At 40.3% G+C, this 22,838-nt stretch overlaps 1 protein-coding gene and 1 long non-coding RNA gene across 4 annotated transcripts; one reads left to right on the forward strand and one right to left on the reverse strand.

The window, feature by feature from the left end:
* Positions 1-3,403: 3,403 nt before the first annotated feature.
* LOC121052606 lies at positions 3,404-10,300 on the reverse strand. 2 transcript variants are annotated; one of them, XR_005809608.1, is made up of 4 exons: positions 9,926-10,300; positions 9,455-9,782; positions 3,692-3,803; positions 3,404-3,529 (listed from the first exon to the last, which is right to left on the reverse strand). It is a non-coding gene; the product is annotated as an uncharacterized LOC121052606 (long non-coding RNA). The 2 variants fall into 2 exon arrangements; XR_005809607.1 differs by lacking the exon at positions 3,404-3,529 and having other exon boundaries at positions 3,649-3,803.
* An 8,576-nt stretch (positions 10,301-18,876) lies between these two features.
* LOC121052908 lies at positions 18,877-20,592 on the forward strand. 2 transcript variants are annotated; one of them, XM_040518936.1, is made up of 4 exons: positions 18,877-18,954; positions 19,118-19,276; positions 19,875-19,966; positions 20,568-20,592. In XM_040518936.1, exons 1-4 carry the CDS (start codon positions 18,892-18,894, stop codon positions 20,575-20,577), a joined length of 324 nt encoding a protein of 107 aa, XP_040374870.1. In that variant the 5' UTR covers positions 18,877-18,891; the 3' UTR covers positions 20,578-20,592. The 2 variants fall into 2 exon arrangements, with proteins under 2 accessions (XP_040374870.1, XP_040374871.1); XM_040518937.1 differs by having other exon boundaries at positions 19,902-19,966.
* The last annotated feature ends 2,246 nt before the right edge of the window (positions 20,593-22,838 follow it).

Genomic DNA, 22,838 nt, shown 5'->3' on the forward strand with positions numbered 1-22,838 from the left:
GGTGACTTTACCTCATCTCTCGCCTTTGGTCTAGAAGGCTGGTAGCTTCGTGATGGTGAAGCCCATTTGATTGGCGGGAGAGAACCAAAACGAAATGTCTGCTCGACTTCTGCGTGCGACACTTGGATGCTGCATTCTTCTTTGCATCGTGAGCAAAGGACTACTGGTGAGGCTTCATTGATGGGCTTAGCTTTCTTCTTTACAGGGGTTTCCTCCCCTTCATCCCTCTCTTCTTTCCCCTTTGTAGTCAAATCTAGGGTTGGTTTCCTCTGGTTCTTCTTGGGCCAGTTCACATCAACCACACTGACTCTGGTATCCGGAAAAGGGTTCAAGTCTACTAGTGCTGCAACAGCCATCGAAGCTTCTACCTGTAAGCTGCCGTTATTGAGCCATACCTGAATTTGGTCCTTTAGCTTCACACAATCAGCTGTGTTATGGTTCCACAAGTTGTGGAATTTGCAGTACTTCTTCCCTTTCAGCTGATCCGGTCGAGGGAAAGGGCCAAAGTCTGTTTTCACCATCTTCCGGCAATCATCTCATCCAGAATCTCATGTGCCTTATTGGCATCATATGTATATGTCGCGAACTTAGGTTTGGTGAAAGCCACAGACTTGAGCTTGACAGGCTCCTTAGATATCTTTAACTGCTTGAGGGTTGAATTCTTCCTACCCTTCAACTCTAGCGCGGAGACGTCGTTCTCCTCTTCTTCAGCTTCATCTTCCCCCTGGAAAACTTCTTCCCCTTGATGGTGATAGTAAGGATCATAGGTTGGCTGTAGGTACCCAAGAGCTGCCACTGTGCGATGTTTCCTGGGCACATATGTTCCTTTGGATGCATTTTTCCTAGCATCAGTCTCTCTGAGGAGATGCTCGAAGCTACCCACCTCTGTGATCAGTTCTCCCATTGACTGGATCATGCTACCATGTTGCTTCTTTCGTTGGCGCGGTTCTAAACCCTTGATCACTAGCTTGACCAATTCATTTTCAGGGAGGATCACACTCAGTTTGGCTTTCTGGATCTGAAAGCTTTGAAGATGGGCAACGATAGGCTCGGTAGGTTGTTGGGACATCTGAGTAAGAGTGGCCAAATCGACCTCGGGCTCAATGGCTCCAAAAGTTTCTCGGAAGAGCTTTTCCATCGCGGGCCAATCTGCCACTGTTCCTGGTCGGAGTTTGGAAAACCATCTAAAGGCAGCTCCAGAAAGAGAAGTGCCAAAGATCCTGCACTTGAGGATGTGATCATTCTGGTATTGGCCGCATTGCACCATGAACCTGGCCAGATGAGTTACCGCGTTCTCAGTGTCCTCCCCTGAAAAAGTAGAAAATATGATATTCTTATAACCTCTTGGAAAGGGCGCGAGCATTATATATGGCGGGAAAGGTCCCTTATAGACCCCATCCATTTGGGCCCTAGGGTTAGCCAGCCTGATTATCTCCTCTACCTCTTCAAGTCTCAAATACTCTGGACCAGGAGGAGGAGGATGGTTCGCCATAGTCTGGCGAGCAACTTGCAAGGGTACGGTTTGGCTAGCAGTCGTTGTTCGTTCCCTTAGGCAAATAGTCTGGGGGTTAGCAGACTGCTGAAGAGTTACCTCTGGTACGGGCGCATCCTTGACCAATGCTGTTATCTTGACGGGGTTGCCTGCCTGGTCAATGCCGTAGTAATTGTCTGGGAGTTCATGGTAGACAATCTCCGCCCCGTCGCTGTCGTACTGAGTAAACACTACAGGATCAGCTGGAGTACCATCACCGGTCTTCTGGATCTTATCCTTTTGTGAGGTTGATGGAGCAGCCTTGTTACCACCAATCACCAAAGCTCTTTCCTTATTTTTGGTTGATGTGGCAGTAGCCGTTGCAGGAGGTATGGCCGTACTACTGCTAGCCTTCTCACGAGCGTTTGGTGGTATATACTTACTAGAACCAGAGGGCTGACCAAGTGAGCCGAGGATGGCGTTAGGATCACCTAGAGCTTTGTTCAATACTTCTTTAGTTTGGTTCAATTCGGCTCTCTACATGGCGACCTCTGTTGCAAGATTAGAACCATCCTTGCGCAGACCTACCAAATCTGACGCAGTCTGCTTGGTTTGGCTCGCGATATCTTTCATAATTTCTTTTTGATGTTGACTCTGCTCATCAGCGATACCTCTGGCATGGGTCCTTACTGCATTCTCCGATCGTGCGATTTGTTGCTTAGTATCCTCATCATGTTGGGCAATGCGCTAGTCTAGTTCACTTATAAGCTGGTCTGTTTTCGCGGTTTCCTTGTCAAAGTCAGTAACTATCTTCGCACGATGGTTCTCGATATTCTCCATGATGATCGCGAGCTTTTCCTCGAAGGTCGCTTCCTCTGGAATAGGCTTCGGAACGAAAGCCTCTCTTTCTACACTTTCCGCGGCATCTGAAACAACGGTAGTGTTGACAGGCGCACTTGCCTGGTAGTAATGACACTTTGACCCTCAGTAGCGGTCAGGTGATTCTCTCTTTGTTCAGTTGACATGTTGGTTGATTGTGGGTAAAGAGAAAACCTTTGAGTCACTTGTTCTTCAGAAAGACCATGACATTCCGCGCGAAAATGCGGTCTGTAACTGGAGGTCTTATGCTTTGAGCAATTAGCATAAACCTTCTGATAAGGGTTTTCGCTTGACTTCTCAATGGTTAAGTTCGCGAAAATCCAAAAGTCCCACTGGGCGTGCCAAAATGTTTGACACGAAAATCCAGTATCTGTGCAAACTGTCTCTTTTGAATGCGCGAGCGTGCCAGCACCGTGGGTTGCAGTCTTCGGGGCGTCCCTTGATCTGACTTCTTAATCAAGCGCCAAACTCGTCACAAGGCTCTTTTCCTGCCTTCCGAAAAAGGACTTCTTGCCTTACTGATAAGGGCTTTGGTTGTGATCTCTTTGCGACATCAAATCGATACGTAGTGTTGTAGACTAAGCAGAGCAATCACTGGGAAGTTTGGAGAAAGCACAAGGTTTTGCTAAAGCGTGACTTTAGTTTCGCAGGGGTTGCGAGGGCTTCACCCTTGCTTCGCTGGTAGTATCGGTGGCAGTAGCACTAGCAGTCGGCTCTTGGAGAGACTAGGACTGGAAGTACGGTTGCCGGGTTTCAACTAAGTTGAAGGTTTGCTCCGGGGAGGCTTGATAATCCGAGGGATTGATTGATTTGAGAGTTGTCCTTGATTTGTCCTTGAAACCTGGTATTTATACCTAGGGTTTCGACTGTTCCTTGCCATAGAATGATTATTGATTGAAGCTTCCTATTCAATCTCCGCTACCTGACTCCAATAAGGGCTCGTTTTCCTTATGGGTTTCGGAATGGGCGAAGCTGTAACCCAATTCTAAGTAGACTTATTTTTGGGCTGCAAGTATCGGCCTGCTATGCTAAATCCACTAAAAGATCTTGCCAAAATTACTTTTGGGTTCAAACAATTGCTATCTTTTTTCATTGTGCACATGCAGTCTTCATTTTAGTCCCGAGTTTATTTTTCTCTTGACCAACCGTCACACCCCTAAACAAACATCTCTGCTCTGACTGACCAATCAAGAAGCAGACAAGAACAAAAATTGGGATTGGAGTCCAGACAGGGTGGCAAAAACCAGAACACCTCAGTCAAGAGATAACACCTCAAATCCAGCACACAAGAAATCAAGAAAACAGATGCGAGTAGACCTTAAAAAGATATTGTATATTTACCAAATTTTCTTTTCTTATTGCATGACGCAGCGACAATAATCCCAAATTAATTGAAAGCACCTTGTTTCAATAAAAGAGCAGCTTTTGATACTCTCACAAGAAGATGAAGCACCTACACAAAAAACAAAAGCCTATGTCTGTCACTCTCCTTGATAAAGTATATTTTCTGATTTTCACAATGCATGACTGGATTCAATCACTCATAATAGCAGCATGCATGTAATAGAAAAAGAAACATCAATAAGCCTGATAAAAGGGCAGTTACATGAACAACACACAGTATATATGTGCACCTATAAACCAGAACACCTTAAGGGTCGGTTTTGCTTCATAAAACTATCATGGAAAGACAAACATACAACAGAAAATCATATCTCTTTCCTCTAAACAGAATGATCCCCAAATTTGATTACTTTACAACAGCATACAAATGAAACAAAGAGAAGTGAATGATCAAAACTTAGCTAGTGAGTGGGTAGTGAAAAATTACAAGAATCTGACGGAAACAGTTTTACGTCAGAAAAACTTGATATACTCTTGTGAGAGAATCCTTCAGATTTGAATAGAGACCATAAAGGAGTACTGACCAAGCTAAGAAAACCTCTTGTTTATAGTTGTTATTGACATGAACTGGAGCTGCTGGAGTCTGATTGTATCTTGGCTTTTTTTAGTGGAGATCATTAATGGTTGCCGAATTACATGTTAAACATTCATATTTGTAAAAATAGATTAGTAAAGGCTAGGTTTCACCTTCAGGATTGGAACTCTATTGAAATGATTAGGTGCTCATGCTTGAAAGTTCATACATAATATAAATGGATTGTGTAACTTGTGCTAGGGAAAAGACGTTTAGTTTTTTTTTTTTTTTTGAAGAGGGAAAAGACGTTTAGTTTGATAGCTAGACTCTTTTTTTTTTCCCCTCCTTTGATAGCTAGACTTTACACATGCAGAGTTTGTGATCAGAAGACTAGTTTAAAATTAATAATGTCTTTTTGCACTCACTTATGCTAATTAGCTAACAAAGCCTATTCTGTTAAATACTCATATATATAGTATAGATAAAAAGATTAAAGAAGAAAAAAAAAAGGGAAAGATAAAACTAATTCTTGATAAACCCTAGGTCTATCAATCGACCGAAAGCTAATATAAATAGCGGGGGGCGTAGTCCTTAACAAACCTAAAACCAAACCCTCTAGATACTCCTGTCTCGCTATCTGTTCCGTCGATGTCGATGAAGAAGGATATGTTCTTGTACTTGAATATGAACGACCGACTTTTGGGTCTAAATCTTAGAGAGTTCAGAGAAAGATACTCTTCCAAGCTTGAGTTTGAAGTTGTTCAGGTTTTGAATTATCCGAACGGCCGTCGTCTAGGTACAAATTCCGATATCGCAAAGAAAGATTGTATGACTGTGTAATTCCAACTTGTATATGATGAGGGTAACAGAAAATCACCGCGGGTCTTGTAATTTTGAGTTAGATGTTTATTCCTTTGATCCCACTGGGGCAGATGACTGTAAATCCATCCGTCTATGTGACAAAAGTGCCACACCTAGATTGATGTATAGTAATCGTCCTATAGTGTTCACCCTCGATGAGAAAATCTATGTTCTGGGAGCACCATCATCTTCATACAGTAGACGTGGTGATGATATGGAGGAAGAGCTACAACTTTTTTGGGTTTTTGATCCTTTTCACGAATCCTGGAAGCCACTCCCTCATCCTCTCTTCTACAATCATGATACGTATGTTGTGTATCATGATGTTTCTTATGGTCACAAGCTTTTTATTTGTACATACGATCAAAGACACGTTTTTGACGCTCACTAAGAAAGATGGGAGGGTTCAGAAAGGCGTGGTATTTATGATGAGCATTACTTTGAATTTAATGCCATGGTAGAATTTGGTGAAGGCTTTTTAATTGATGTGCCTCAGAGTACGAGGAATGAATAGAAGAGCCATGAGCCGGTTGCTTATAAGTTGGATGTGAACGGGATCCCTCAGCCTCATCAGGTGCTACACGAGCTTACCAGGATGTTTTCATGGCATCCTTTGTTAAGTAACCCTCAAGTTTTCTTGGGTAAATGTGATGATAACCTTATGTGGTTGGTGTATTGTGGCAAGGATAATGTCCAGGGATTTTCTTGTATAGGCCTCGCAGTGTTCCGAGTTTCTATGTCATATGACCATGCTGGCAAAGTAGTGTTTTTGGTAGATATTGAGGCTGCAAATTTTATCGATTCAAATAGTTATGAGGTTCAAGGCGCCAAGGAGACCACTCTAGTTTACTCAGATTCTGCCATGTGCCATGATAATTTGAAGACCAAGGATTGGTTTTTGTATTTGGATGTGGGGGATCGACTATGCAGTATAAATATTAGCGAATTCTGCAAAAGGAAGAGCTCTTTCATGTCTAAGTTCGGAGTTGTAAATAATGTTAGAAGCTTTTGTTTTTCTCTCTGAAACATATCACAATTGTCGTTTTGTAAATAATGTTAGAAGGCAGTTTGGATACAGTAAAGGTTTTAATGTTGAACCTATTGACACAGCAGGCGGTCTAAGCCTTTGGTGGAAACCTAATGTTTCAGTGAGCATCAGAGATCATTCGATGCATTTCATTGATACTGTGGTAACCAAACCTGGCTCGAATCTCATCAGGATCACGTGCCTTTATGGTCCACCCTATAATGCTAATAAGGAAGAGTTTTGGGCTTCCTGGAATAGTAAAAACTGGAATGATGGGACGCCCTGGCTGGTTAATGGGGATTTGAATGAACTGCTAAGCCAAAATGAGAAAGAAGGACGCACTTCTTGGGGTCCCAATAGAAGGCAGTTTTTGAGATGCTTCCAGAACTCAAATAAGCTGATTGATATTGGCTTTAAAGGGCAGAAATTCACTTGGGCAAGGAAAGCTGACGGTGTTGTTATACTGCAAGAAAAATTGGATAGATGTCTTGTTGATGAGAATTGGCTTCTAGCTTGGCCAGACTCCACATTAACACATCTGACTAGGATTGGATCTGATCATAATCCTATTCTCATATAAACAAACCTTGTGTTGATCAAGCCCAAATCCTCCTTTAAGTTTGAGGCGTACTGGGCCGAGGAGTCTGAATGTTATGATTTAATTAGGGATAATTGGAGGAGTAATGGAACTGGTTTAGGTAGTTCCACTAGGTCTTATAATCTATCCAGATGCAAGCACAAGCTAAGGAAGTGGAGCACGCAAGACACGTTTTCCCAAGAGCATCAATGCTGAAATCAAAAAATGCCTTCTGGAACTTGAAGATCTCCAAATCTCAGCCCCTTTCACTAGTAATGTTCAGCAAATGGAAATCATAAATAAGTTAAGCTCTCTATGGAGATTGAATGAGCAGTATTGGCACCAAAGGTCCAGGATTAATTGGCTAAAAGCTGGGGATTGTAATTCACGGTTCTTCCATCTTACCACGATACACCAAAGGCAAAGGAATCGTATTTTAAGAATACAAAATGCTGATGATGTTTGGGTGATTGGAGAAAGGAATATCCATAGGGAGTTTGATCTACAGTTGAAGGAAAATTTTAAAAGCCAGGGTCCTCGTAGGTGGGGTGATGCTTTCTTGGGTGTTAACCCTCTGGTTTCCAGGGAGATGAATGATAACCTAATTGCTCCCTTCACCGTGGAGGAGGTGAAAGAAGCGGTTTTTCAAATGGGAGCATTGAAGGCCCTGGGCCTTGATGGCTTTCCAGGATTATTTTACCATAAGTACTGGAATATAGTCAGTGAGGTGATTTGTGCTACTTTTAGTGAGTTCGAAGCAAGTAGAGTCAGACTTGAAGCTCTAAACTAGACCCATATAGTCCTAATTCCTAAAGTCCCAAATCCTAAGAAGACCACACAATTCAAGCCTATCAGTCTTTGCAACAATTCCTACAAGATCCTCTCTAAGCTGTTAGCCAACAGATTAAAGGAAATCCTACCTCAGATTATCTATACAAACCAGAACGCTTTCGTTCCAGAGAGGCAGATACAGGACAACATCATGCTAGCCCATGAGACCTATCATTACCTTCGATTGAAAAGGGAAGGAGGGAATCATGAGCTTGGTCTCAAACTAGACATGAACAAAGCGTATAATAGGGTTGAATGGGATTTTTTAGAGGCTGCACTTCTTTGTTTTGGGTTCTCCAGATCTTGGGTTGCACTAGTAATGAATTGTGTTACTACCGTATCTTTTTCGATTGTTTTGAATGGGAAAGCAGGTCCTTTTTTCAAGCCCAGCAGGGGGCTCAGACAAGGCGACCCTTTATCGCCTTACCTTTTCCTCATTGTTAGCGAGGTCCTCTCTCTTAGACTTACCAAGGATGTTTCTACCGGAGCAATCAAGGGGCTTAAACTAAGCAGAAGCTGTCGGGTAGTCTCACATCTATTCTTTGCAGACGATTCCCGTTTCTTTTTGAATGCTACTCTACACAACTACTCTCAACTTAATGCCTTACTGATTGAGTACTGTGAAGCCTCGGGACAAAGGATCAACCTTGACAAGTCAAGTTTGTATTTCTCACCTAACACACCAAATCAGATGAGCAGGTTAATGTGTGAACTCCTGAGCATCAATGTGGTCGATAATCCAGGTATTTATCTTGGACTCCCAACAATCTGGGGGAGGTCAAAAAAGGAGGCTCTTGGCTACATCAAAGATAGAATCAGTAGGAAGATAAAGAGTTGGAAACAGAGTTCATTGTCTATGGCTGGAAGGGAAATACTAATCAAGTTAGTTGCCACTGCTATATCATCTTATCCGATGGCATGCTTTAAATTCCCAGCCAATATTTGCAATGACATTAACTCGCTGCTTGGAAATTTCTGGTGGGGATATAATGACAGTACTAACAAGATTCATTGGAAAAATTGGGAGTCTCTTGGTCTTGCAAAAGATGATGGGGGTATAGCAGATGGACCCACATTCTTTATGGGCAAGAGTTCTCAAAGCCCGGTACTTCCCCAACTGCGAGTTCAAAGATGCCACAAAGGGGTACAGAGCTTCATGGGGTTGGTCTAGTTTGATTGAAGCTAAGGACATCATCTTGAAAGGGTCTGCTTGGCAAGTAATGAATGGGCTGTCGATCAACATTTGGAAGGACAATTGGCTTCCTCCTCCTTATATTGGCCCTATATCATCTAGTCATAATGGTCCCATAAACTACACTGATCAAGTCCACTCTCTGATTGATTGGGACACCCGGACTTGGTCTCTCAGCCATATTTTGCACCTACTTCAACCAAGGGAGATCAATCTAATTCTATATTTACCTATTGGTGATGGTGAAGGTCCCGATCGCCTTATATGTCCATGGAACAGGAATGGTACCTATACAGTTAGATCTGGTTATCACTGGCTGCACTCCAAAAAACTCAGAGCTATTCCTAGTTCAAGTCACACTTCACACATTGTGGACAGAAGTGTTTGGAAAGTGATCTGGAAATTGGATACGCTTCCAAAAATAAGAAATTTTCTTTGAGAGCTATATCTGGGGCCATTCCTACTCTTCTAAATCTATATAGAAGGAAAACCTCTTCATCACCTCTTTGTCCGATTTGTGGCGATCATGAAGAATCTATTGAGCATGCCCTACTCCTATGCTCTTGGGTTGATCTGATATAGTTTAGGTCACCTCTTGGTATTAGAATTGTGAAAAGAAGTGTCACAACGTTTGATGAATGGCTATTGAGTTCTTACAATGTAGTTTCTACAGCAACTGAAAAAAAGAACTTACTTACCTTGATTAGCTTCTATTGTTCGAAGATTTGGACTGCGAGGTGTGACTTTATCTACCAAATGAAGCCACTGATTCCACTGTTGATTATCAGAAGTGGAGCGAATCTAGCTTATGAATATTGGGGAACAAGAAGCTTGAATTCAGCCACTCCGCTTCATCCCCCTACTCAATCAACTAGATGGATCCCTCCCCTCCTGGGTTTGTAAAAATCAATTGTGATGCAGCATGGTCTGATCCCTCATCTCCTTGTGGTATAGGTGTAGTGATCCGGGATCACCAGTATACTGTGAAGGGAGGCTCTGCTAGATCAATTTGCTGCAACTCCGTCCCTATTGCAGAAGCAAAGGCGATTTTGGATGGCATCAATATTGCTTTGGAGCACAATTTCTCCAAGATAATAGTGGAATCGGACTCTCTAGGAGTAATTATAGATATCAAATCAAAGAACAAGAGTAGAGATTGGGAGACTTACCCTTTAATTGAAGAGATTAGAAGGAAAAGCCTCCAGTTCTCTGAGATTTACTGGGATTGGATTCCCCGAGAAGCGAACACAGTCGCTCACACTGCGGCTTCGCTTGCCAAAGGGACGGTGGGTCTAAACAGATGGGCAAACACGCCACCACCATCCTTACTTCGAGTATTGAAGATTGATGGCCTTCCTTGTCCTCCCCGTCAAAGCTCTTAGTCAGCTGGTTTCTATTTTGCTTTTGTTCAGTTCACTCTCTGTTACCTGGTTTGCATCGAATTAGGTGGAGTTGTCAACTCTTTTTTCATTGTATGTTTGTCAGCTTGGGCCCTTTTCTTGGGCATTCTGGGCTCATCCCTTAATGAAACTTCATGTTCAACCAAAAAAAAAAGTTCGGAGTTGTACATGATTTATATCCAGGAGGTCGTCTGATGTGCTTATATTTTCCTATATTTCTTTGCCTCTTAATCTTAGTATTTATGCTTAGTCCTCCTTATTTCGAGTCATTTATGTTGTGATAGTGTTTTTGTAGGTTTGTCTCATAAAGAGAAGAAAATAAGCTAAAATGAGCTAACTAGGATTGAAAGACACCCAGGTCCCAGAATCTGTCTGTGCAGAACACCCAACTTCACTGAATTACTGGGAGTTATTCAGATCGAATCAGACAATGAGCCTTATATGCATGGAAAGCTACGGATGTCTACTTTCTGACGAATTTTACGGATCTCGTTTTCAATATTTCTGGAGAAAGTTATGATTATTTGAGTGAAGATAGGTCGGACAGGAAATCTGCTCGGGAATTTACAACCATTTGTGGAGAACTCAAGTTCCGTGGCACAAGATCGTCAATCCTAATGTTTCAAGGAAGTTAATTCAGATGAGAATTCAAAGAGCACATGTATTCCTACTTCTACAAGAGATATTTCAAGGTTTTCCCATTCCAAATCAAGAAAGGAATCTAAACCCAAGTTTTACAAGGAAACTTAAAACCAAAGATGAGCAGAAATCTTTCCTATATAAGGAAGCACGAATTTTACATTAGAGGGAGTCTCGGGAGCACAATGTAGACGCCTAAGGAGCGGAGACGACTCATCCATCTTTCCTTTCTTTTCCCTTCCATTCTTTTTATGTTTTTTTCTATGTTTTATTTAGTTATCTTTTGCTAAACCTTTTTCCAGGGTTAAGATGATGCCTTAGCATGATTATTTATGTACTTTCACTACTACATAAATCTTGACTCGGGACACCCACTTAATTTTTACAAGGACACATAATTTAAAAACTGTCTTTATATATCTACTATGAGATGATAGGTTGTTTGCCTTTTAATTAAAGCAAAGGCCCACTCTCCTTGAACCAAAATCAACGTCCTTATACATGTATAAGGACAAAGTAGTGATAGAGTCTTAGAACATTTAAAATGGAGAAAAGTTCAGCTACCGTCCCTAAACTATTCTGTCAAGGCCAATTTAATACCCGAACTCTCAAAAGTATCAATGTGATACCCAAAGACCTAAATTGGCATCAACGTGATACTTCCGTCCAAAATTTCTGACCGCGTCGTTTGTTTGCTGACATGGCAAGCACGTGGGTAAAAAAAAAAAGGGCAAAATCGACTTTTTACTCTTTTTTTGTTAATTTTCATTTTTTATTTTTTGAGAAAATTTCAGCTACCGTTCCCAAACTATGGTGTTAAGGCCAATTTGATACCCGAACTCTCAAAAGTATCAATGTGATACCCAAAGAAGTATTTTGACATCAACGTGATACTTCCGTCAAAAATCTCTAACGGCGCTATCTGTTTACTGACATGGCAAGCACGTGGGCCCTTAAAAAAGTAAAATGACCAATTTACCCTTCTTTTTTTTGTTAATTTTTTTTTCATTTATTTTTCTTCTTCTTGTTCTTGTTCTTCTGGGATATTGTTCTAGCCAAACCGCTGCAAGCTCCGCTCCTTCTCCTCCACCCAAGAATCAAAGAAAAATGGCTTATGCTTCTTCTTCAACCTCAGTCATCTTCTTCTTCTCTCGCCTCCTCCTCTCTCTCATCTCCTTCCCCTCTGCCCAAACCATCACCCACACTGCCATCATCCTCTCCAATTCCTGCTACAAATTCACGTTCTTCGCACTCAACTCCCAGCGGACGGACCCAAAACCAAAGTTGGGTGACATGATTAACAAAAAAAAAAAATCAAATCTTTCTGCACCCAGAAAACTGCTCTGGGCACCCAGAGACGCCCATGTCTTCTTCTCCGCCAAAACCGATTTCCTTCTTCTCCGCCCAACAACTTTCCTCTTTCGGGACAACCAACTGGGAAACTGGTTCGCTGCACACCAAATTCTGGTGAACCTTAGCTCCACCAACCATCTTCTTTCTTCGCAAAGACCGTCACCCATTCGCTAATAGAATCTCCGTTCATCAAACTCCCTCCTCCACCGCCACAACCTCAGCGTCATCTTCCTCCACTGCCACCGTCATGTCAGTAACAACAGATATCAGATACTCCGATCAAAATCACAATCACAAGGTCAAAGCAACATATAACTATGAATTCATGTATACAAGAACTAAAAACAAACCTAGCATAAACCAAAACAGCAAAACCAACCCAGATAGCATTTGAGCACAATTAGATCAAGAAAAAGACTTGGCAACTGGTACTTGGTACCTTTGGCTTCTCCCACACATTGTAAATTGCTCGATTTGGGTAAATGGATCATTTCACCTTTTTTTTTGGACCCACGTGCTTGCCACATCAACAACACAAACAGCGCCGTCAGAAATTTTAGACGGAAGTATCACATTGATGCCAATTTAGGTCTTTGGGTATCATATTGATACTTTTGAGAGTTCGGGTATCAAATTGGCCTTGGCAGAAAAGTTTGGGGACGATAGCTGAATTTTTCTCCAAAAAAAAGAAGGATAAATAGGTCATTTCACTTTTTTTTTTACCCACGTGCTTGCCACGTCAGCAAACAAACGGCGCCGTAAAAAATTTTGGACGGAAGTATCACATTGATGCTAATTTAGGTCTTTGGGTATCACATTGATACTTTTGAGAGTTCGGATATCAAATTGACCTTGGCAGAATAGTTTGAGGATGGTAGCTGAATTTTCTCTTTAAAATGAGCAAAACACGCTGACACTACACTGGGCTTGAGGACTAGAGTTCGATTCCCCTACAGATCCAAAAGAATTGGGAAATTTGAAGACTTTTTACTTCTATCCCCAAAGAGAAAAATTCACCAACGGTGTCTGGACACTTAGGGGACTTTCAGAATGATACCTGAACTTAGAAAGTTATCAATGTGATACCTGGACTCATTTTTTCGTATCAACATCGTACCTATGACCAATTTCCGTAACGGCTCCGTGACGGAAATTGGCCGTAGGTATCACATTGATACGAAAAAATGAGTCCAGGTATCACATTGATAACTTTGTAAGTTCAGGTATCATTCTGAAAGTCCCTAAGTGTCCAGACACCGTTGGTGAATTTTTCCCAATTTTGCATGTGAGTCACTTAATGAAGACAAAATGACCGATTTACCCTCAAATTCTTTCTTTCTTTTCTTTTATTTTTTTCTTTATTCTTCTTTCTTTCTTTCTTTCTTCTTCTTCTTCTTTTCTGGTTTCTTCTTCCCCTGATTTGAATCATCAAGATTCAAATCATCTTGCTCGTCCGATTCCCACCGCCGATCGCCGATCAAACACCGCCGCTGCGTCTCAATCCACCTTCATGCACCACAGATGTTTCTGGTTCCCTCAACTTCAAATCCTATAGCAAATTGAAATTACCGATTGAGGCTTCACCGTTCACTCGGAGTTCATCCCCGCCGCCGCTGCCAATGACTTGACCACCACCACTCTCGTTTTCTCCTCCGACCCCCTTTTATACACCATTGATCAGAAACTCAGACCCCGCCAGCCCTGCACTCTCAAATCACAGCTCCAATCACACCCCTCCATCCTCTCCTTCTTCCTGACATGCAACACCACCTCCATACCATCCTTACCTGCAACTTCATCGGTTTAGCCGACAACTTCGTCCTCTAGCCCAACTTCGATCAGAGGCAATTTTAGGCAGACAAAGATTAACAACTTCGGCCTTAACACCATCCACAGCTGCAGAAAATTCGAGCTGTTCTTATTCACCAGCTTCGCCACTCCGCTGCTACCCACCATTGTGCCTTGCCGATTAGTAAACAAAGGACTCGGAGCCTCCACCATCGAGAAATTGAGGCTCACGTTCTGTGTGTCCTGCGTGGCCAATCGACGACCTTGCTAGGCTAGTCGTATCCAAGCCGGTCCTGCATGTCGTAGAATTGAATGGCGGTGTGGCCGATGAGCCTGATACTGCGATCCCTGGGGCCTTTGGTGGTGCAAACCTTGCTGTGGCTGTCCTTCCGGCCGGTGGCCCTTAGAATGTGGCCTTGAGCCTCCACGATTTCGCTGGCGGTGGAGGAAGAAGCAGTCCTTATCCCCAAACCCAATCGAGAAGCAGTGGAGGATGACGTTGTTGTGCGGTGGTGGAGGTTGTTGTGGTCAAGTCATTGGCGACGGGCGGCGGGGATGAACTCGGAGTGTGCGGTGAAGCCTCAATGCACAATTTCAATTTGCTATAGGATTTGAAGTTGGGGGAACCAGAAACATCTGTGGTGCATGAAGGTGGATTGAGACGCAGCGGCGGTGGGAATCGGACGAGCAAGATGATTTGAATCTTGATGATTCAAATCAGGGGAAGAAGAAACCAGAAAAGAAGAAGAAAGAAAGAAAGAAAGAAAGAAAGAAAGAAGGAAGAATAAAGAAAAAAAGAAAAGAAAAGAAAAAAAGAATTTGAGGGTAAATCGGTCATTTTGTCTTCATTACGTGACTCACGTGCAAAATTGGGAAAAATTCACCAACGGTGTCTGGACACTTAAGGGACTTTCAAAATGATACATGAACTTACAAAGTTATCAATGTGATACCTGGACTCATTTTTTCGTATCAAGGTGATACCTACGGCCAATTTCCGTCACGGAGCCGTTACGGAAATTGGTCATAGGTACGACATTGATACGAAAAAATGAGTCAAGGTATCACATTGATAACTTTGTAAGTTCAGGTATCATTCTGAAAGTCCCTTAAGTGTCCAAACACCGTTGATGAATTTTTCCCTATCCCCAAATCACACACCGATTGAAGAAACAAAAACCTCTACCACCTCCAAAGCGCCAAATCTTCCCTGTTCATCAAAAGTTTCCCTCTACAATTTTTGAGTATCCCCAGATCTTCTCTCTACAACCCTCGAGATTTGTACCCATATGGCAAATTCACTTTCCCTCTAATCCTATTCACTCTATCAAACCTCATATTCATATTTGTGCGCAAAAAAGAAAAAAACTTGTGTTCCTCTCTGATCATTCGAACACCCATTATCCAACCATCACCGATGTCGTCATCTTTTTCATAGTCTTCTTCCGCTGTTATTAAGTGGTTCTACTATTGCCAAGCCTCCGGGTTACCTCCGCTTTGAGTACGCAAAGTTCTCACAAGGTATCGAGTTCCCAATTTCTCTCTTTTTTATTATTTTTATTTATTTTTGTATAAGTAATTGCTTTGAATCCCTTTCTGGTTTGTTTATCTCTTGAATTTATTCATGATTTGGATTGGGTATTTTGAGTTCTTCTTTACTTTTCTCCATCTTCATTTTAGGTTTTGTTATATTCATTACTGTTCTGTTTGTTTGGGAATTGATATTGACTCTGCAATTAATATCTAGAGATGACTTGATTCTTGATAACTGGTGAACTGGTGAACACGCTTAGAAAGATGAAATAGTTTGTGAGATCAATTTTGAACTTGCGTCTTGGTAAGTCTTCTCTTCTCATGGATATATGGCAGCTAAAGACATGTTCTTTTCTTCTTCTATTCTAAGATGATCCATTTAGAAAATTGACAATCATCGCGTTAATTCACTGCTTTTGGGACAATATTTCAGTTTCAATGTTAGTCATAAGATAACAATCTTATGGAATAGAGTTTAGGGATTTGTTATTTTGTGCAGTTCTAATGGGGTTCTTTGATTTAAAGTACATATTCAGCATGGAGTTTTGTGTAAGGTATGAATTTTGTTATTTTGTTACATAGGTACCTTTTTTGGAATTTGATTGAGGTGTAAAATCAGATTGCAGATACATACTCAGGCACTACTAGAATAATGTCATTAGACATCGCCACTATTAAATCGGTCAGCATTGCACCTGATGTTAAAAATCGTTCTAACATCAGTTTGTGAAAAAACCGATTTCTATTGTTATTATAGACATCAGTCACTAACTGAAACGATGAGAAAGGTTTTGTTGGAAAATTTTTTAAAAATGCGGAGGGACTAACTTTAAAAAATTTGAGAACGCGGGGACTAAAATTTCATTTCCCCCCAACACTTAGTATTTTTTCCGCTTTCTCTAAAATTTCGAACCCTAGATAACGATCGACTCCAGACCTCCTTCTCCAAGCTGACCTGCATCGACTCCCGATCTCCTTCTCCAAGCTGACCTGCGTCGACTCCCGACCTCATTCTCCAACCTAAGCCTACTGGAGCCGCCTCCAACCTGACCCCGAGTCCCCGACCTCGCTCTCTGACCCCGAGTCCCCGATCTAGTTTTCCAGACCTCGAGCTTGAGCTCCGATCTGACCTCGAGCTTATTAGCCGACCTGAGCTTGTCATTCTCCAACGTCTAGTCTCGTAGGTCCTCTCTCTCTCTCTCTCTTCTCTTCGTTACCACCAGTACTGATTTTCTGTCCGGTTTTGATCTAAAGTTCAGTCTTTTTTGTTTAATTCTTGTGTATTTGAGTTGGGTTTGTCTTTGAATGGCTTAAATGTGTGGTATTTTGAGCTGGTGCATGTTGATTGTGTTTGATTTTAGTTCTTGCACATGTTGGCTGTCAATCTGCAGAGGAAGATCGTAGATTGAAGGGTGGTACCGTACAGGTAAATGTGTACAATACTAGAAATGAGGTACTTTCCTGGTTGATGCTCAATCTTTTGGTTTCTTTTCAAGAGGGCGCCTTCAAAATTTTTGTTGATGATTCATTTTGAGTGGATGGATCACAGGTGATATGGGAGAATGGCAGCCTAATGGAGCAATGAAAGTTATAGACAGGAAAAAGGAAGTATTTAAACTGTCTCGTGGTGAATATGTTGCTGTGGAAAGCGTTGAAAGCAAATACTTGCAATGCCCCCTTGTCACATCGGTATGTCACTAACTTCTGTATTCTATAATAAATTAGTTTGTGTTCGTCTTTGTGCTACATTTGAATTTTGTGGTTGTGTCCTCTACCCTTCTTTCATGTTATCTGAAGCTACGGATGGATATCTTTACATCTTAACTTTCATCTGGTCAGCAGATATGGGTTTATGGGAACGGCTTTGAGTCATTTCTTGTTGCTGTGGTTGTTCCTGGCAGAAAAGCCTTGGAGGACTGGGCAGCTGAGCATCATTTGACTGATGATTACAAATCATTGTGTCAAAACCTGAGAGCAAGAAATTACATTTTGGATGAGCTTAATATTACGGGTTAGAAACAGGCAGTATGTGCTCCATTGCTGTTCCTAAATTCATGCTATGTTGATTAATTAGTCATCTGACTTAAAAGACATTTAAATTGCAGCTTCGAGGGTTTGAGTTGTTAAAAGCAGCTTCAAAATTTGGTTCAGATGGCAAAGAAGGAACATGATGAGGTGGACTCTAATCTCTTCTCTCGACTCCAATCTTGCTTTTATTGGGAGGAATTTTCTTAGTTGGTAATTTCTTTATACTTTTCTCTCCAAGAACTCATTTTTTTTGGCAAAGGACTGGTCATTAATTTGCAATGACATAATACCTATGTATTACAATTAGGTGTTTTATTAAAGATTAAAAATCAATCAAACTTCCCTTTTTGTATTGGGGATGTCTCTATCTGTTCTTCACAACCTGTTATTCCCTCATTAAATAGTCAAAAGCTAGGGCTTAAAAAAAAGTATACACGAATATACACATCTAGAATAATTATTGTACGAACCTCAGTCAAGTGGCAACATCACTGATCTATAGCATTAACAAGAGGATATAAAGGTAAGCTTTCACCACCACAGCATGTACTCATATTAGTCACTGAGCAAGTGAAACGAAAAAAGCATAAAATGAAATCCAATACAGTATCTAGTTTGAAAAGGATATGCGGTTATGTTGGTAAGTTTCTATAGAAGTATGATAGCCCCACATTAGGTCTACATTCCTCAGTGGATGAGTTTGTATAGTTGATCTTTGCACAAACATTTGATTTGTACAAATTAGTTCCTGTTTTGTGTTTTGAAGCCTGTTGATATCTTAACTTTCTCTGGTTGGCAGATATAGGTTTCCGGGAACAACTTTGAGTCGTTTCTTGCTGCTGTGGTGACTTTGGTGGACAGGACAGATAGCTGAACATCATTTGACCGATGACTTTAGATCATTGTGTCAAAACCAGAGGGCAAGATATGAATTTTGGATGAGGCAAATAGTAAGAAACAGCTAGTATGTCGACAATTGTCTGAAGGATAAATTCCCTGTTGCTAATTTCATGCATGCACGTACTATCCTACTCATCTAGTCATCTGACATGGAATGCATTCCTACAGTTTCCAGATTCTGGGGAAAATCACTTTGACATGGAGAGTGATCTCTCAGAACTTTCAAATGAGAGAGTACATGCAAGATTGGCTGTGAGAGGGTATGCATATCACATTTTTAGTTTTATTTAAAATTCTTTTTTTGTTGAAATTCAAGCAATGGTGACATGTATGCTGTGTCTATGTTCATACTTCAAATTTTTGGTCTTTTTATCTGGCTTCAAGCAAAATGCTTATTTCACATACAGTTCGGGGTTTACTTTGTGTATTTAGAAATTCCTAAGGGTCTAATTGGTTCTGTTCTTGTTTGGTTAGTGTTACGACTACAGCCATACATGGAGTTCTGTATACCGTTGCCGGCAAATTCCAACCGCTGCCTCAAGATATTTATCGCTATGGTACTAGTCCTTTGTAACTTGGTATATATTTCAAGATGTTTTGTATGCAGAGCATTACTAATAATTGCAGAAGTTAAACTTTAGAGCTCCTTTTTGCAAGATTGGGTTTGTTAAGCCTGGAGAATGTGATCCTTTGAGTTAATATTAGCTTGTACTGTTGCAGATTGTATTAGCTTGTACTGTTGCAGATTGGAGGGAACCTTTCAGTCTACCGAGAGGGTGGCTTTTGTGGGCTGGGATTGGTCTTGTTGGTGCTGTAGTTGCTGTGGCATTGACAGGGGCTGCCACGTCCTTTTTCAGTGGGCAAACCCCAGAAAGAGAGGTTTGGAGTTCATCTGATAATTTCTTTTTTCATTATAAAGTGCAGTGCACTCAATTCCTTATTCGCTCATGGAAGTGAATTGTCACTGAGTTGAAGGGAGAAGATATTCTGAAGTAATTTCAATGTATAAGAGATCCTGGATGTAATGAAAACTAACATTGCAACTCATCATATCTGCCATAAAAAAGAAAAAAGTGCGGTATGCAAGCAATTATCCTTTATAGATTTTGGGAACTAATGTTACCGTACTGTAAATGTTATTTTTTGGCATATTATGATTTTTTTGGTTCTTTATTTCACACACTAATAATGATATCTGAATATAAGCTACCTGAACTAGAAGTAGATCATGTATATTTTAACTTCAAGGTCTTCCCATGTGTGGTATGGATTGTGGAAAATGATTTGGTAGTTGGTTTTAGTGTGGTGAATGATCTGTTCAGCTTTTTGTCTCTTTATTTACATCCTGATTCTGTTAAGCAAAGTCTTGATTGATCAGGCATCTGTTTTTGTGCTTTGCTTGTACTTATATGATGTTTTAGTTTGGGTTTGCCAATTGAGAGATTAATTTCTACATTGTTATTTATGAGACTAACAGAAACTGTCATCTTGTGGCTTTCCGAAGATCAAAGCTTTTGGGATGATATTGAGGATGGGCGAAGGCCTTTGGGTCCTTTTGGCTTACAACAGGTAAGTAGTTTCTGGTCAAATGAATTAATTTAAAATCTGAATCTTTTAACTCTTTCGTTTATTAAGGACTGTGATTCCAATATTGCAACTAACACATTATATGAATGTGAATAGAAAGCACATAGACATCTGCGCATGAAATGCTGTTCTTAATTAGGCAAATGAGAAGGTAACCAGGAATTATATCATATAAAAAGGAAAGGAAGTAAATCAACATCTAACATGCAGAAAAACGATTGAACATTTGATGACACTTAAATGATTGGGAGTTGTGATAAATATTAGCCATTCTTTCATCAACCTAGAAGACACATACGTAATTCATTTCGGATATTGTACACTTGGCCTTTTGGAAGTTTATCTAGATACATTTATGCTTTTGTTTATCTTGTTCAGGCTTTAGCTTCTAGCTAGCTGCTGATTTGTTATATAATTGAAGATTGCTATTACTATGTTTGTCTCACTTTCTGCAATCAAGTTTATGTTTTTGCTGCTAAGGATTGGAATTCTAGATTTTAAAACTTCAGTTAACGAGTCGGTCAATTTCTTCTGCTGCTTTGTGTGGTGCTGTCATGACTTACATTGTTATACATATTTGTAGTGGGCGGTAAAGGATCGGAAATGGTATACCCAACAACAACTTGATGAGGTCCGTATTGAAGTAGCCGACTACTTACAGACTCTGCTGTAGGTTCTGACCAGTTTCTTGATTTTGAGTTAGGCTAGCTTTCAATTAACTTTTTTGTAGCAATTATGAACAAACATGAATACTAATTGCTAGGCTAGCGTTGTAGTATATAGGTGCATAAATTGGGGTTTTATTTTGCCCATTTTGTAAACTGTTAAGGATGATGAATGTCGGATATAATATCCCAATTTGCAATTTATAATCACAGTTCTATTTTGTGGACAGAATCCTCTTTATAGAATGTGATGTTTAGATATAAAGTTGAAATCAGTTTTAGCCATAAAAACTGATGTCCAGTAATACAGATACATCAGTTCCAAAATGAAAATCGATGTTACTAATATATCCAGACATCGGTTCATTGTTAAAAACGATATACTACCGAGTGCCAGACATCAGTTCTGAAATGAAAACTGATGTTACTAAAATATCCAGACATCGGTTCATTATCAGAAACGATATACTACCGAGTGCCACACATCAGTTCCGAAATGAAAACCGATGTTACTAAAACATCCAGACATCGGTTCATTGTCAGAAACGATATACTACTGAGTCCCAGACATCAGTTCCGAAAGGAAAACCGATGTTACTAAACTATCCAGACATCGGTTCATTGTCAGAAACGATATACTACCGAGTGCCAGACATCAGTTCCGAAATGAACACCGATGTTACTAACATATCCACACATCGGTTCATTGTCAGAAACGATATACTACCGAGTGCCAGACATCAGTTCCGAAATGAAAACCGATGTCTGTAACAGTATTACTCATCGGTTCTTAAATCAATAACGATGTTAAAACTCAAACTTGTGTTATATAATCTATATTTCTTTAAGCTTTAAATACAATAAAATGTGGGTTTAACAATAGTAAAGCATGCAAGTTTGTTATCATTTAAACCTATTTACATCGGTTTATTATAAGGAACCGATGTCTACCCGAATATTAGACATCGGCTAAAAACCGATGTCTGCATTTTCCGGATCTTTCTCATCACCCACAAAGACATCGGTTGGGTTTTTGTTTCTCATCGGTTTTTGACCGATGTCTGGGGCCATAATTCTAGTAGTGAGGAAGACGCTTTCATTTTATGTACTGTGCATCTCCTGTGCGATGGCCCAAATAGTATGTTGAAAGAGGTAGGAGTGTTTTCTTCATGCTTTTCTTTTTATTGCTGTAAGCCTGGCTAAGCTGCTGGCTCTTATATTTCTTATGGAGTATGGGATTTGTTTTTTTTTTTTTTTCTCTATGAATGTCCCAACTACTTTGTATATGACTAAAGAAGTAGGGTTTATGAAATATGGGAAATAAGAATGCACTCTCAGGTCTTGTTGTGTTTTTAAGTCAAAATTTCATGCTAGGATACTGAAAATTTGAGCTAGCTTTTGGCCAAAAATAAAGAAGAGAGGAAGCAAGTCTTTTGTTGATTAATTGCAACGTGTAACTACCTTGACTCATCAAGTTTTCAGAACACATGACATTATAGAAAAGGTTTTGAATTGCTTTTTCCCAAAAAAGAAAGTAACTATTTGTGAAAGATAAATTCTTGTAACTTCCTCCATACATGTAAATTTTACAATTATTTTTGTAAATAGATAAGTTATGCACGCTTGTTTATGGCCTTATTGTTCTTGAATGTCATATAGTAAGATTATGATTAGTATTGCTGCTTATGATAGCAGGTCGGTGGCATTCAGAGATGCTTGATTTAGATTACGAGAATCTTTCCATAAAATTTTCTGGAGGAAACTTTGATTGGATCGATTGGAAAGGTATGCTAATTCAATATACTATATATACAGTTTAGATGATTGGCTTATAGGCTTTAATATTAGAGGAATTTGATATATGATTGTACATAGTTGATATTTCATCCCTTATTTTTGCCTTACTTGAATTTCAATGTACTTATGCATCTAACCAGATTGTATCTGGTTTAGTTTAGTTACTACCTAGGATATGAAAAGCCAAATGGGGTTGTAATGCTTCTTGTATCCTCTTTGTATTCCCTTGTTTACTCTCCAATGTAGTAGCTATTCTTTTGGCTTGTAAGCTAGTTCTTTTTGTTGTGACTCTCTTGTTTTCTCTTGTTTTCTCTTAAAACAAACCAACTTTAAAATCAAAACTTCATATTGTGGTTAAAACAGCTTTGCTGAATTTTCTGAGAAAGTTGCTG

Source organism: Rosa chinensis, chromosome 4 (assembly GCF_002994745.2).
Source record: "Rosa chinensis cultivar Old Blush chromosome 4, RchiOBHm-V2, whole genome shotgun sequence".
Taxonomy (NCBI): Eukaryota; Viridiplantae; Streptophyta; class Magnoliopsida; order Rosales; family Rosaceae; genus Rosa; species Rosa chinensis.